Below are 16,545 nucleotides of genomic sequence, written 5' to 3' on the forward strand. Positions count from 1 at the left end.
CTCTAAGATAAAGAATGACAAAAAACAACTCTTCCCTTTAGGCTTTATCTAGGCACTTAAAAATGTATTCCTGTACAGAAATAAAGCATGCATTGTTTTGTTGTTGGGTTTTTTTTGTTGTTTGTTTTTTTGTTGTTTTTTTTTGTTGTTGTCAGAGTTCAGAAAGAAAAACTTGAGTAACAAAGCAGATCTTTGGGTTGTAAACAGTACTCACTTCCTTTTTTTGCAATTTTCTTTGAAAACAAAGTTCCAGTCTCCCACAAACTCAGTGCAGACGGTAAATATGTGAATGAAAACATCTTCTGCGTCCTTTGCTGCTCTTTGCTCTTTGTGGCCATTTGTGATCTCATGTTTTGGTTTGCAATGTGAAGAAGATGTGCTTATTACACATGTCAAAACCCACAACACACCAGAACACTATCCTGTCCAGGCTATTTATGACTCAGAGCCTCAGCGACGGTTTGATCTAGCAAACCCTCGAACTGGCAGGCCAGCCCCACTCACTGGCATCTCTCCCTGTGTGCTCACCTCCTGCTGTGGCATCCTAACCCGGGGGGAAAAACATTTCTTTCTCTTGCTGCTTTGGTCCTGATTCCTTGTCTTCATTTTCTTGCCTTTCCTTGATTCTCTTCTTCCTTGCCCAATCTTATCTCTTGCTTTCCTTTTGTCCTTTCCACAAACTTCCGTTCTCAAGGAGGAGATTTATGAGTGGGTGGGAGTCCCAGCACTTACACAGTGGTGCATGGACATAAAAAAGGTTTAGTTACAGGGCAACCAAGTGGCGTACATGGGGTGCTGCAAAGAAGCAAGGTACTGCTGAGGAGGAGAGGGTGGGCATGAGTAGACAGGCTGAACCTGTGCTACGTAATAGTTGCTGAAGTTGCCATCAGAGACATATGGAGCCGGCTGGTAGAAGCAGGTGACATTGGCAGCATTGGGTATGGCATTCTGCTGGACCAGAACCCGAAGGGCCAGCGACGAGATGAGGCTGAGTGTCTGACGCCTCTCGTGGCCCATCAGGCACACAGTGCTCTCTTGCACCACATTGTACAGCGTGGCAAGGTAGTCATACTTCCTGTCCTCCAGGTCTACAAAGTGGTTCTGCAGATAGGACTCCAGCTTTCTCCTCTGCTCACTCACATCAGGAAAGTCTATGAAGAATCGCGAGCACATGTAGCGCTGCAGCAGTTTCATCTCGGTGTCAGAAGCTGCACGGAAACCCCGAACCAGCAGGTGGCAGTACTTCAGCAAGCCCCCGCCGCGTATCTCCTCGGGGCTCCTCGTGCAGATGAGGCGCTTGCGCAGGTGATCGAGGGCGGTGGGGAAGTCACCATAGACACTTTCCCCAAGGATGGTGGGGTGGAAAGTTGCAGCCATTGGGTGCTCCGAGCACTCGTAAAAGAGGAGGAGCGAGTCCAGGCGGATCTGGAAAGAGTCCACGCTGAACTCAAACTGCCGGCGAAGAGAGTCCACAAACTTGAGCTCCACGTTCTTGCCACGGTTGTTGGACAGTGAGATGAGACTCCAGCGATCTGAGTCGTTACACACCTTCACCATCTTCTGCACATAAGCCTCCTACAAACAGACACAAAGTAAAACATGAAAAGTTTCTACACAATAGGAATCATGATCTTCAAGTAAATGTCATATTTTGCAGGCTTTAACCAGCACACTGAAATCATCAGTGAAAACTTAAAGACACTGTTGGAACAAAGAGAGTGGACAACAAGGGTTTTATACCCACTTTATATCCACACTAGAATTCTATATGCCCTCTACCTTTTTTATTTGTGTGTCATTAAGGGCTTACAAAAAGCACTGCATTATAAGATGAGTAACTAATTGTATATATCAGCTCAAATCATTCAAAAACTCGAGGACCTCCTTCAAACCCTCTCTCACAATCTCTCAACTCCTCCTCCTCCCCCATGTCCTTTTCACAGCTGTGGTAAAGTGAAGTTCTTGCAAAAAGTTTACCAAAAACTTCTTTTTCTGACCGTGACCTGCTCACCAGATGAACGACTGCATTCTGGGTCAGCAATGGAGATATAATGTGTTTTGACCATAGTTTGAGCAACAACTCCACATTAATGTGCACCTGATAAAAATCTCTGTCTGGCCTTTTACTCATCATGTTTTGCTGATCACAGCTGTTGGTGGGCCATTAGTAGCCTGGGTAGTCCTTGGTATCCAGGTAACTGAGGGCCGACTGATTAATGTGGATCTGACTCCAATTGGATTAGACAGAATCCTCTTTGAACTGGAAACCAACCTTTTTACTATTTGTAGGCTTATATCTCTATGCTGCACTGACATATTCAGACTTATTAGAATTGGGTGCATTATTAAATCTAAAATGTATGCAATGACTGAGAAATTTTAACTAATTCTTCTTCATGTATAATTCAGGAATTGAGTAATTTTGAAGCTCTGCATTATATGCGCCAGTGCTTCACAGTTCTCATAAGAATCATAATTTGCTCCGTTTGTGAGTCACATTTCTTCATACACTACCTTTAAGGTCACTGGTGTGATCTTTTCTTTATTCACCCCCTCGGGCAAGAAGTCTAGAAGTGAGTCCAGCACTATATCTTTCACTATCTGAAACTCCATCTCCCCTTTCAGCTCGGCGCAAAATATTAAGTCCAGATCTTTCCATCCCAGACCGCTGTCCTCATGCAGGACGTAGCTGGCTGCCGATCCGTTTAACCGCACCTCCCGAACATGTATCCGCTTCTCCTCCATGCGGCTTCGGACCACCTTGACGATATCTCGTGGCTTCACCTCCAGGGTCGGGAAGCTCCATCGCCCGTGAATTGGGATGGAGCCCGTGAGGATGGTGTCCAGCCGATGCACTTGCTCCCAGTTGAGCACGCTGAGGTTGATGCTCTCTCCGTGCGAGTAGCTGTCAGCTGCAGCGCACTCAGCGCTCTCGATCATGTTGACAGGAGGTAGAGGAGGATGTAAACGGCAAAACTTTCTACTAACTCCGTCCGGAGCTGCGGCATTAGCCGGAGGCAGCGTTCTGTGGAAATGACCCTTAGGAGCGGAACTCTGTCACACCAACAAGACCGTGAACGACAAAACGTCTTTACGCATGACGAAGAGAACAGGTCGGGCGGCGTTGCCCCACTTCTTACATAAAGTCTGCTTCTCCAGACAAATTCAGTTCATGATCTTGTCAAGCTTTCGCTGGCAGACTGCGCGCTCCGATCCGTCTCCGTGTCTAACCTCTGGACAGCGGGTGTCAGCTGTGTCGGTTCTTTCTTTCCGTTTCAGCTTTTCGCGACGTCCCAGTAGTGCTCTGACGCAGCTATCTCAACCGAAAAATCCACTGGAGAAGTTTTACTTCTGTCTTCTTTGACTCGCTTTTTGTCTTTTTGATACGCACAGCTTATTGCGTATCCATGCTGAGCAACTTTACGCTCCGTTTTTTTTTTTTTTTTTGTTTTTTTTGTTTTTACAATGCGCGTTTCCGATCCCCACCTACTTTTCAAAAGCGGTGAGCGACTGCTGTTTGTCTTTTACATTTTGGCCGTTTTGGAGCTCGCTGATACTGCGCGATGCACGGAGGTCCCACTCCACGGCTGCTGGAGAGGTTGTGAACAGATCATTTCCAGTCCGAGAAGCGATGGGGCGGCTCGGTTTGATTGACAGCCCACACCAACTAACACCACCCCCTCCACCCCCTCCGCTTCCCATGGTTAATTTCAGTGGCTTCAAGCTCGAATGCTGAGGCGTGTCTAAAGAAGAATAAAAACTTTTAAATTAAAGTTCTAGCCTTCAAAATCGGGGATTCGTATCCACAAACAGTCACTTTTACTCAAAATCCCATCATTCCGGAGATGCAGCCAGCCTACACTTGTCTTCCTGCAGAGGGGAACCCTGGTCTCACTGGTCCAGTATCAGCTCCCCCTGTTCAGTTTGACATAAATCTATGCACGTTATCAAAATCGGGTACTTAGAATTCTTTCCAACCTTCCAAACAGATAAATTTGTGTAAATTACACAAATATAAAACACTACAATTTTACTACTACGCGAGGTTTCACATGCACCCTCTCTAGAGATGTTTGTTTTTTCTTCACTAGTTATCATCTTATCTCCAAAGTCACACATCGTGAAACCACATTTAATGCGCAAATTTAACAACAGTTTCTGTTTTATTTGTCCTCTTAACACCAACATGAATGTTTAATTTAAGCATATATGTGCGATGAAAGTTGTCGGTCATGTTCTTGACTGCGGTCCAGCTTGGGTATGGGCCACAGTCTCTCGGGTTAGTTGTCATAAAGAATCTGTCAGTGCGGAGCTGGGCGCGCATATCTGCGTCACTGCAGACGAGCCCATAAACCAGCTTATCGCAGATTACCCTCTATGTGCAGTGTCACACATGTTAACACCGACACACAGGAAGATGCGCTGTTAGCAAGTGCACTTTCACACATGAGGGTGAAGGTATTGTTATCCAAGAATTGTTTTTGTGCATGCGCAAAAAGCTAAAACACCGAAAAGAAGGAGAAACGTGATGATAACCGTGAGCCAAGTTTTGAGTAAGACTGAAGCAAAGATCCAATACCATCTGTCAGAAAAAGGGAGGGATGTAAATATGAAAACGCTACATTTTACAGAAAAAAAATAAGATATTTGTATCTGTTTAATATCTATTTGTTATTTTAAAGTCCGACATATGACTCGAGTGAATAATCCATGTCAGTTTACAATCTGATAGGCAGCATTGAGATCAAGTTTACTTTAACTATTCGCCTCAGTATCATTGTCAGTCGTTGATGCAGTGAAGCATATGGCAGCTGCTTTCACTTCTTTGTATTGTTGATGCATTAACAGCAGCTACTTAACATTTAAATAATACGGGAAGAATCACATTTATGTGCAAATGCAAAACTTTCAGCATTAGTGCTGCTGCTGCATTACAGGAAATACTGTGCCATTATTTCCACACTGCAAATACAGTACGTAGCTCTGTAGGTTAAGACATAACAACAGCAGGTCAGTCACACTCTTCACTTCCCCATTCACCATTTAGCTCAGTTTAAGCCTTACTGCTTACTGTGAAGCAACTACTTACCTGACCTTTGACCTGCCAAGTGGATGACACCGGATTGGTTTCCGATGTCTAACGACTATCCAGGATTTCAGACAGACCGCATGCCTGGCTGCTAAACTTATCTCCATATATGGAAACAAATTTATGCACACAAGAGTATCTTGAGGTGTGCACTAAATTGTAACCTATCTGTTTATGTGTGAATTATTATTGCACAGTGCCCTCTTTCTATTCAGGAACATGACAGTAAATGAATCAGAGAGTTTTTTTAATTAAAAAATTCAGATGCAGACACATGAAGAAATCTCGGCACCCAGGATTCTGATCACACTTAAAATATCTTTCCATATCTTCTGCATATTCTTTTGAAATGTTTCCATGTTTTCCTATTAACCCACTATGTCTTCAGTCCCTCTATCCTTTCCTGCTCTTTGCTCATCCTCTTCCCCTTTCCTGTTTTTACCATTACTACACGTGGAAGTTCATTAAGAGATTACAGTGAAGTAGTTAGGTGAATGTCCATCCGCTCGCTTCCTCCCACTCTTAACACCTTCTATTATTTTCATATATAGCATGCTGGATCATTTTAGTATCTCAAAGATTTTCCATTAAAAAAAGAACAAAAAAAATTTCCACATTTAACCCACATGTATTAGCAGCGTGCAGGCCTGCTGACCACCTCCAGATGTAAGACATTGAGACATTGTCCTGTGCTGAAGGTCACATTGACAGGAAAATTAGCCTGGCACAATTATGATGGCAGTTCTGTGAGTAGCTGCAGACATAGCAGCAGGGTGTAGAAAAATAAGTAAAATAAGCGTATTAATGTTGATGAAAGACCTCCAACCATCTGGGATATTTGCTGTTTTGGTTTTCTGGGTGTTGGAGAATCTCCTAAAATACCACAGGCTGCATGAAACTGCTAGGCTGAATGAAAGTATTCAAACCTATATGCATTTATAGTGCACCGTGTGAAAATGGCAAAAGTAACCAAAATACATTTGCAAGATTCAACACCTTCCCCAGGCAGCCAGGCATAAAAACTTTAGGCTAACAAGATAATAAGGTAACAGGATAACAGGCATAAAGTCTACTGTCTACACGGGCAGCTAAGTCAAGTGTAGGGATATGTACGGCTATCTAAATGGTCTCTGTGGTGAGCAAATGGAGCTACGGGAAGCCTGCAGGGCAACAGTATTTATCAAATAAACTAATTACGCAATTACAAGCTAAACTTTGTCACACAGTACTTAACTGACCGTTTAACACTACTGAACATTGTTTATGCTTCATTGAATGGGAGTTAGGGGGAAGAGTTTGTGATGTGCGACAAGAGTGTTTGCATTTGTTCTTGAATTGTTATTTGTGTCACCATCAGTTCTGGTGACTTCAGTGTGTTTTTTCTTTCTTTTTTTTCTGGTACATTTGCACAAAGAACTAAATAGTTCCCCAAAGAGATTAAATAATACAAGTTTTTATGATGAGGATTATTTCCTGGAGTATTTATTTATTCTTTTGCCAGGATCAACACTACATTAAAACCTCAGTGTTGGCGCTGCTTATTGGGAGGTGCTTTAGGGTCATTTGTAATTACATCAAACTCGTTTTAGCTCATGGGCCATATGCAGCCCAGTTGGATCCCAAATGTTTCAGACCAGTAAAACAATTGCATAATATATGTGTTAAGCAGTAGAATCTAAAATTATTTACTAGAGCTGAGGCTTCTTTAAAAAGCTGAAGTCAAAAGTAAGACACCTGTATCCCACACTTTAAACAATTTACCAGATATCAAAGGCATGAAACCTCACAGAAAAGTCATATTTGTTGTCTTTATAATTCAAACGACCTGTCAAGAGATAGAAATACATTTAAATTGCCAGGCACGTTAACAGTAGAAAAGCATTTTATTTAAAAACCAAAGTATTTAATAACAGCAATTTAATTTAAGTGCTTCATCCGAAAAGAACCACTTAAATTAAATCTGTCACTGAAAAGTAAAATATATAAAAAAGCTTCCTTTGCCTTCCTAAACCAAAAAAGAATCTTGTATCTCAGTGTTTTATTCAATTTTCTATGACATTTTTTGTCTGTTATGTCACATCAGGGCCTACTGAAATATTTTGCATGAGTTCCTGTTGTTTTGCCCACAATAACTGTTACAACTTTTAACAAACACTTCACTTTAGCACTGGCGGTGATGCAATCATGCAATTGCAGGCCACCCTGTTTCTGCTACTTGGCATGCAACGCTCAGTCTTTAGCCCGTTGCCCGATCACATACATATAGCACTGTAGATGTATAGTGGGTATCTGCTAATGTCGACAAAGACAAAACTCAGCAGTATTTCCAATCAGTTTTAACCTTGACCTTCTGAAGTGACCTCTGTTGGCCTCAATCAACCCTAAAAGAATATGCTCAGTAGCGTAAGCCCCCTGCTAAACTCTTCCACAGCCACTAATGAGATTCATTGCACTGCTGGAGTGTAAGTCATGCAGCGCAGCACTCGGAGAAGGTCCTCCACATGGTACTGTGCTAACAACAAGTTTAAGAATTTGTTGAAAAGAAGCCCTACCAGTAAAACCACAATGAACCTTTCCCCTCCTTTTATGCATTTCATACGATTATAGATTAAGAGATTTCATGATTAAAAGTTTCCATTTTTGAATTTAACTTATAGACGATGTGTTCTCTTATCAGTAAAAAACGACACACACTAAAAAGCCGACCACAATCGACTGTGTCACAGTGTCACAGACGTGCATTGCTCAAGAAAGAAAAAGATGTAAAATGGTGTTTAAAATAGTTCAAAGTTGTTCAATAACCATAAATATATTTTTACATATATGATTAATTGACCACATTAGACTTTTTTTGTACAAGGCTCCTGCTTTGCTTTTGGAAAAATGAAATGAATAATGTCTGTGAGCTGAACTCAGGTGAATGTTTTAGTGCAGCCCCCCAAAAATCACAGAATAGCCCACCACCCCGCAGTTTTTCAGACTGCTTTCTTGACTTGTCATAACAAGGGCCAAAAGACTGCTCTGATAAAATAAACAGGAAGTGAGTCGCCCAATCTGTGACTCAGCTTCCTGTATGATACCGTCGTTGGAGATGTTAATACCACAGCAAATTTCTCTGATGGTTTCTGTGTAAACAGTTGTACCGCTTGCACACACATTCATAAACATAAAATTGTGTGCATTAGAAGCCAAAGACTAAAATTAATTGGAAGTAGTGACAACATGCAAACATGTTGCAGTTTACACCTCATGAGGCCAGCCTTCCTAAAACAACTTTCACGGGTAGTCTAAAAACACAAAACAAAACTTGGTTTATTAGTTCCAGTTAATGATCATCAGTTCAACTTTAGTTAGAAACCGCCCTAAACCGGTGGTTTCCACAGTGCACAGTGCAGTAGTACACTAAAGTGAACTAATGATTTTTATAGTATACATTTTATTCAGCCTCTGAATGTGTTGAATATACCCAGGTTAACGTGTTTAATCATAGGGCCACAGAGTAAATTCTACTGTCAGGAATTATAGAAGCTATATAGAAAGAAATGTGAGACATAAAGGTTTTTAAACTCCTCTGTAGATTGATTACATGGCCTCACATGCAAACGGAAAATTATAAGAGAACATTACGTTGTATTAAAATGCCACAAGCCAAAAAGTTTGGAAACAGAAAAGTACCTGATGTTTTTTTCTTTAAATCTACTTTTTTTGTGACTGATCATTCTCACGCTGAAGTGTCAGCAGCAACCAAACTGGACATAAAGTGGACCAATCAGAAGCAGTACACATATAGGAAACTCACTCTTTGTCTGATAAATTTGCTTTGATCTCCTTCTCACATTGTTCTTCTACTTTCATGAGGAAACTGGAAAACCCCTGACAAATCCCAGCAAAGGTCATGCTTACGCAGCATCAAGGTACCACAGCGCCATCTGCTGGACCACCACAAACAGCCCGGGCTGAGCTGATCTGAGACTCAATCAGCAATTCTATTCACCCCCCCGTAGGTGGCGCTCTTTTCTACAAGTTAAAGTTAAGCGTATCTGTGTCAGTTTCTCAGTTTCCCACATAGCCGCACGCACAGAGACACATTGCACAGCTGTGCTCGGTAAACAGTGTCATTCAAGAGTCAAGTTAGGTCATTTGATCCCTTCATGCGGTGTATGATGATTCCGTTATTAAAAGCTGATTGAGTGAAATGCACTAATTAAATGCACGCAGCTATGACACAATCAAGCGCATTAGTCATCCATCTTTTGAAGCACGTCTCTTCTTCTCTCTGTTCATCATTTGCATCATATGTGCAGAGTGACTTGTTCTGTTTAAGATAGTGCTGATGCTCTAGATACTGTGGGTATCTGCTGTGGGAAATCTGCGTGAGCACTGCTGGTGTTGCATTTGATTCTAATATTGTTCCTAACCAATTAAACTTTGATACACGAGACCTGTGTCAGCGTTATTTGGTAGCTTTGTCTGCTGCTTTTCTGTGGGTCGGATGACTCAGACGACTAGTTGCACGTGCAGCAGAGGCGAATGCTTGGGATCAACCCCGTTTTGGCTCCGCAGCGTGATTCACGGGGACAAACTGTGCAAAAGTGGGAGGAAAGAAATTCCCTTGAGATATCTGTGAGGGCATATTTCCCAGATGATAATTAAGGCTTTTGATCAGCAGCATCTTTAAGTCAGGATTTCTTGCGTGTGCATGTGAAAATTGAGTGAAAAATGATATTTCCATTGAGCTTCACTTTGAAGCATCTGTAACCGGTTAGCTGCCACTACGCGTGAAAACCCCTTTTTCTCCAGTATCAGTGACAGGGAATGTTGAAATCTCATACAGAGGGGAAATCGAAAAAAAAGAAGAGGACAACAAACGCACATGTGCAGTCACACCCTGCTGCTGATAGCAGTCAGTCTGCTTTATAGGCTCAACATTGACGATGTAAAGTCAAAGTTAGGTTGAGGCTTATTGGTTGGGGGCTCCGGAGGAACAAAGAGGTTCTTAGTGGGAAGATCTCAGTGCAGCTGCAGGTGATGTGGCAGTAATTTTGTGTCTCGGTCAGTCATTTGGCACTTTGCTCTGTCATGAAAGGTTTAGGGTGGAGATCCACTCCTCTGCTCTTCTGAGTACGTCTTGACTGAGCAGTGATTTATTCAGGGTGAGGTGTACTTTTCTCACACCCACGGAGCAGAGCAGTGGTGGGAGATGTGAGGTAGCAGGTCAGTAAATGGAAGATAAAAAGAGAAAAATGCATTCTGGTGTGTAATTGAGGTCTTGGATGAAGACATACATGAGTGAAATACAGAGCAGGAGATGGGAAGAAAGCGTGCAGTTGGATGTCTTAGAAGGGTGGGGAAGAGGAGGTTGGAAAGCATAAACAAAACATTATGAGCAGAGGTGGATAAATGATAAAGAGAACCAAAGCCCCTGCAGACCACATGAATGCCTCACATTCAGCATCCAGCCTGATGTCACACAACACAGCTCTTTTCATTTACCTTACATGGGAGTGCTTTCCATTCTTACTAATACTGGGCGGTTTCTCATGTCTCTGCTTTGAGCTTTTCTCTACCTTTTCCTCTTCCTTGTGAGCCAACTTTTATCTTCTGCCTACTCTCCCTTCCTTTCTTTGTGTCCTTCAGAGAGGTATTTATTGTATCAGAAAAATTCTGATTAAAAGAACATCCAAAACACCCGAGGGACCTCATCCAGGTTTAACAAGCCACATAACACACATGTGGCATGATGCCTCAGTTTGTTCCTCACAGGTGTTAGCACAAGATTTTATTAAGAAACTAAGTGTTTTTCACAGCAAGTAAAACTGATACATATGCTTCAGAATCCTTTAATGCCCTCTTTTATTCATTTGAAACTGTAAATAACTCCATCTTTTTAATGTAAATATCTTATAAGCAAATAACATGGCAGCAACCCAGTGCATTTAGATGTGTACGCATTGTGGCTGAAGTCCAAATCGAGTATTAGAAAAAGAGAGAAAATATCCAGTGACATTTAAAAACAGACAGAGAAGAGGCCTGTCTAATGTGCAGAGGTGAATTGTTCCACACTTTAGAAACTTCAACACACAGGCGGTCCCCTCTGAGGTTATGCTTAGTTTTAGGTATGTGCAGGAGTAGCTGATCAGATGACCTGAGAGAAGAGGAGGGTGCATAAGGCTGACCATGGCTTTATGACTACAGGGCACCCAGCGTCTGATGGCTGCTTCCAGCAGGGTATCACTCCATGTCACAAGTTCACATCATGCCAAACTGGTTTCTTGAACACAACAGTGAGTTAACTCTACCCAAATGGCCTCCCCAATCACAAGATCTCAGCTAAATTAACTGCCTTTGAGAACAGGAGATTCATATCGTGGATGTGCAGCTGACAAATCTGCATCAGCTGTGTGCTATCATGCCAATATGGATAAAAATATCTGAGAAATGTCTCCTTGTTGAATCTATGACATTAAGAATTAAGGCAATAATAATAGTAATAATAAGCGACTGGTGAGTGGAGGTGTATAAGTTCTTTTAAGGAAAACAATATCTTGATGGTAATGAGGTCAAAAGTGATTACCAAAGTATTGATCACAGGGCCAGATGGAGGTTTTTGCAGTTTCTCTTAATCAGTCTATTTGATAAAGTGAGCAACAACTCTTTGGCTCTTGTCTTTGGATTCAGAAACATTGCTGAAAACCTTCTCACCACCATCCAGTGTTGTTTTCAGAAAATCTGACACTAAATGTAACAGTGATAAAGGATGTCTGTGGTTCATGTCCCAATTTCAAAGCAGCTGTGTGTTTATGTGACAGCATGTTTGTAATCTTTAATACACTGAAAAAATGGCCAGAATTCAACATTTCAGTGATCAATCACATTTCACAATCAACTCTTTCAACTATTTCTTTCTTTGCTCTTGAAAAATGTGCATTCCTGGACTCAGATAACAAAAAGTATTCTTTGCTTTTGCCTCAATAATTGTTACAGTCTGTTTGTAATCAGAGCCTTTCCTGTTTAGGGCAGAGAGGAATAATTCAGGAAGCCATCTTGGAGATGGAAGAGAGCAGGTGGAACTCTCTGGATATCAGACAAGAGACTGGGAGTGAAAATGTTGCACTGGAGACTGGCTGAGAAGGCTGAGATTGTTTGGGGGCTGGACTGGTGGTCAGCAACAGAAACAACCATCTTCTGAGAGCTTGATGTCTGGCCATCGACGAACTTATCAGGAGGCTGAAGGGGCAAACAGTGACAAAGTAGGAGACGGGATCCATGTGGAGGCTTGGTAAAAGTTGGCCAACCTGAAAGGCAAGAAGATAGCCAGAAGCAGCCTACTTTGGATGCAGGTACTGAGTACTGATGCAGGACTGAGTGGTGTTCAGTTAACAACCTCCAACTGAACACCACGAAAACTAAAGAACTTATCTTGGACTTCAGGAAGGGCAGAGCAGACCCGGCCCCACTTTACATTCACGGGAGCTGTGTGGAGAGGGTACACTCCATGAGGTTTCTGGGCGTGCAGATATCTGATGACCTCTCCTGGACTGCAAATACTACAGCGGTGGTTAAAAAGGCCCAGCAGCGTCTCCACTTTCTGAGAGTGCTCAGGAGGAACAACCTGGAGGAGAGGCTGCTGGTGACATTTTACAGAGCCACCATAGAGAGCATCCTAACGTACGGCATAACAACATGGTATGCAGGGTGCTCAGCTGCAGACAGGAAAGTACTGCAGAGGGTCATCAACACAGCCCAGAAGATCACTGGCTGCTCTCTGCCCAGCCTGGAGGTCACTGCAAACTCTCGGTACCTCAGCAGAGCTGGCAATATCATCAAGGACCACTCTCACCCCAGCAACCAACTGTTTGAACTATTACCGTCAGGCCGACGGTACAGGTCACATAAAACCAGGACAAACAGATTCAGGGATAGCTTCTTTCCCAGAGCTATCACCGTAGTAAATAAGCACAAAAACAATTGAACCTATTCCATACCGTCACTGTCATTATATTATGCTGCTATTCATACTGTCATTATATTAATGCTGCTATCCTGTATATATTGTACATACTATTGTTTGAGTACTTACGATTGTTTTTTTTGTACTTTTTATATTTTACATTTATATTTATTATTGAAACTTGCACCAAGGGAGTGGCACTCCAATTTCGTTGTACTCTGTACAATGACAATAAAGGCTATTCTATTCTATTCTACTTGGGGAACAGGTTCAAGCAACACGGGACCCCCTGATCAAGGCAACATGTGACTTTCTGTCTTATATTATGGCTGCTAGGGACAGACCTTGACTGACTCTGGCTGCTTTGGACTGCTTGAAACCTTCCAAATCAGTGTCAGGCTGCAGCAGCAGGGAAGTCACTGAAGGCTCTAGACACCCAGGCAGGGACTGTGGAGAACCCACTCCCCTTTTAGGGTCCATACACTTGGAATTCTTGGGCTGGGACTGTGCAGAGCGCACTGAAGGCTTTGGACATTCAAGGTAGGACTGTGCAGGAGCCACTCCCACTGAAGGGTTTAGGTACTTGGACTCTTGAGCCTCGGATATTGCAAGGTACACGCAGGACCCTCTGACACAGGAAATATGGGACCTTCTGGCTCAGGTTCCATCTGAGTTTGCACAGAACTCACCAAAGGCTCTGGACACTCACATTGTTGCTGTACAGGACCCACTCTCATTGGAGGGTCTTTACACTTGGAATCCTCGGGGTGTGGCTTACTGAAGGCTCTGAATACTCAGACTCATTGGGCTGGGGCTGCACATGGCACACAGGCTCAGCTGGCTGAGGCCACACGGATCCATGTGCATTTTTGGACAGCAATCTAAGAATTTGCAGCCATGCTAGAAGTAAAACAAGGATATTCTTTTACCAACAGGATAGCCTAAAGAGAACGGAGGTCAAAAAGAAAACCAGTGTTGATCACAAATAGAAGTTTTGTGCAATTTGTCTTAATCTATCAATTAATAAATTCAGCAACAACCTTCACACTACTATCCAGTATTGACAAACCGCCAGTGCCATTAATAAAGTTGTTGTTTTCTGAAAATCAGACACTAAATAGTGATAAAAGATGTCAGTGGTTCATGTCTTAATCTTAAAGCAGCTGCATGTTCATCTGATAGTATCATTGTTATTTCTAACGCAGTCAAAACATTTCCAAACTTTAACATTTCACCAATCATTTGCACTTCATAATCAAGTCTTTCAGCTATTTCTTTCTTTGCTGTTGAGAACGTGCATTCCTGCACTCAGATAACAAGTACTCTTTGCTGTTCCGTCAATACAGGGAGTGCAGAATTATTAGGCAAGTTGTATTTTTGAGGAATAATTTTATTATTGAACAACAACCATGTTCTCAATGAACCCAAAAAATTAATCATTAATCATTAATATCAAAGCTGAATGTTTTTGGAAGTAGTTTTTAGTTTTAGCTATTTTAGGGGGATATCTGTGTGTGCAGGTGACTATTACTGTGCATAATTATTAGGCAACTTAACAAAAAACAAATATATACCCATGTCAATTATTTATTTTTACCAGTGAAACCAATATAACATCTCCACATTCACAAATATACATTTCTGACATTCAAAAACAAAACAAAAACAAATCAGCGACCAATATAGCCACCTTTCTCTGCAAGGACACTCAAAAGCCTGCCATCCATGGATTCTGTCAGTGTTTTGATCTGTTCACCATCAACATTGCGTGCAGCAGCAACCACAGCCTCCCAGACACTGTTCAGAGAGGTGTACTGTTTTCCCTCCTTGTAAATCTCACATTTGATGATGGACCACAGGTTCTCAATGGGGTTCAGATCAGGTGAACAAGGAGGCCATGTCATTAGTTTTTCTTCTTTTATACCCTTTCTTGCCAGCCACGCTGTGGAGTACTCGGACGCGTGTGATGGAGCATTGTCCTGCATGAAAATCATGTTTTTCTTGAAGGATGCAGACTTCTTCCTGTACCACTGCTTGAAGAAGGTGTCTTCCAGAAACTGGCAGTAGGACTGGGAGTTGAGCTTGACTCCATCCTCAACCCGAAAAGGCCCCACAAGCTCATCTTTATGATACCAGCCCAAACCAGTACTCCACCTCCACCTTGCTGGCGTCTGAGTCGGACTGGAGCTCTCTGCCCTTTACCAATCCAGCCACGGGCCCATCCATCTGGCCCATCAAGACTCACTCTCATTTCGTCAGTCCATAAAACCTTAGAAAAACCAGTCTTGAGATATTTCTTGGCCCAGTCTTGACGTTTCAGCTTGTGTGTCTTGTTCAGTGGTGGTCGTCTTTCAGCCTTTCTTACCTTGGCCATGTCTCTGAGTATTGCACACCTTGTGCTTTTGGGCACTCCAGTGATGTTGCAGCTCTGAAATATGGCCAAACTGGTGGCAAGTGGCATCTTGGCAGCTGCACGCTTGACTTTTCTCAGTTCATGGGCAGTTATTTTGCGCCTTGGTTTTTCCACACGCTTCTTGCGACCCTGTTGACTATTTTGAATGAAACGCTTGATTGTTTGATGATCACGCTCAGAAGCTTTGCAATTTTGAGACTGCTGCATCCCTCTGCAAGATATCTCACTATTTTTGACTTTTCTGAGCCTGTCAAGTCCTTCTTTTGTCCCATTTTGCCAAAGGAAAGGAAGTTGCCTAATAATTATGCACACCTGATATAGGGTGTTGATGTCATTAGACCACACCCCTTCTCATTACAGAGATGCACATCACCTAATATGCTTAATTGGTAGTAGGCTTTCGAGCCTATACAGCTTGGAGTAAGACAACATGCATGAAGAGGATGATGTGGACAAAATACTCATTTGCCTAATAATTCTGCACTCCCTGTAATTGTTGCAGTGTGTTTATAATCAGAACCTTCCCTGTTTAGAGCAGAGTGATAAGAAATGTGTCTTTAATCAAAAGTAATCAGCTAATGATGCTGGCGTGTGCACACTGAGCCGAGTTGGACCCATACCTTCACCAGCAGCTGATATAACACCAATCCACTTCTATTTTAAGGATCCTGTGCTGAGAATTAGATAATTAGCTCATCCCAGCTTTGTACAGATACAAAATTATTAAAGTGACATAAAGTGCATTCACTTAAGGAAAGACAGGTCACTCTGAAATACACCAGCATTGCACAATTAAATCACTCAAACTTTCCTGCCAGCTGGCTGCTGCTGTTTTTGTGAAACTCAATCATGGGAATGTGTCAAAGGCTAGTAGATAAAAAGTTAGATTAGAATCAGCAGCTGCACATTATTTCACTTTAATATTGTTCTTACTAAAAAGCTTGCGATATCTACAGTTTAAGTATGGATGTCAATGAATGCAGAAATACGCATTATTATTCATTGGCTTGATTTTTTCCCACCTACAGCAATGAATTCACTCTCGTTTCTCTGTCCAGTTTATTAAAAATAATACAGTTTTCAGTCCACACG

At 42.2% G+C, this 16,545-nt stretch overlaps 1 protein-coding gene across 1 annotated transcript; it reads right to left on the minus strand.

The window, feature by feature from the left end:
- Positions 1 to 625: 625 nt before the first annotated feature.
- LOC146691666 (terminal nucleotidyltransferase 5A-like) lies at positions 626 to 3,628 on the minus strand. The gene is made up of 2 exons (XM_085431588.1): positions 2,515 to 3,628; positions 626 to 1,575 (listed from the first exon to the last, which is right to left on the minus strand). The coding sequence occupies exons 1-2, from the start codon at positions 2,938 to 2,940 to the stop codon at positions 760 to 762; spliced, it is 1,242 nt and encodes a 413-aa protein (XP_085287714.1). The 5' UTR covers positions 2,941 to 3,628; the 3' UTR covers positions 626 to 759.
- Between the last annotated feature and the right edge of the window lie 12,917 nt (positions 3,629 to 16,545).

Source organism: Copadichromis virginalis, linkage group LG15, assembly GCF_057382275.1.
Source record: "Copadichromis virginalis isolate Kocher_CV1m ecotype Utaka linkage group LG15, C_Virginalis_male_GT1.1, whole genome shotgun sequence".
Classification (NCBI taxonomy): Eukaryota; Metazoa; Chordata; class Actinopteri; order Cichliformes; family Cichlidae; genus Copadichromis; species Copadichromis virginalis.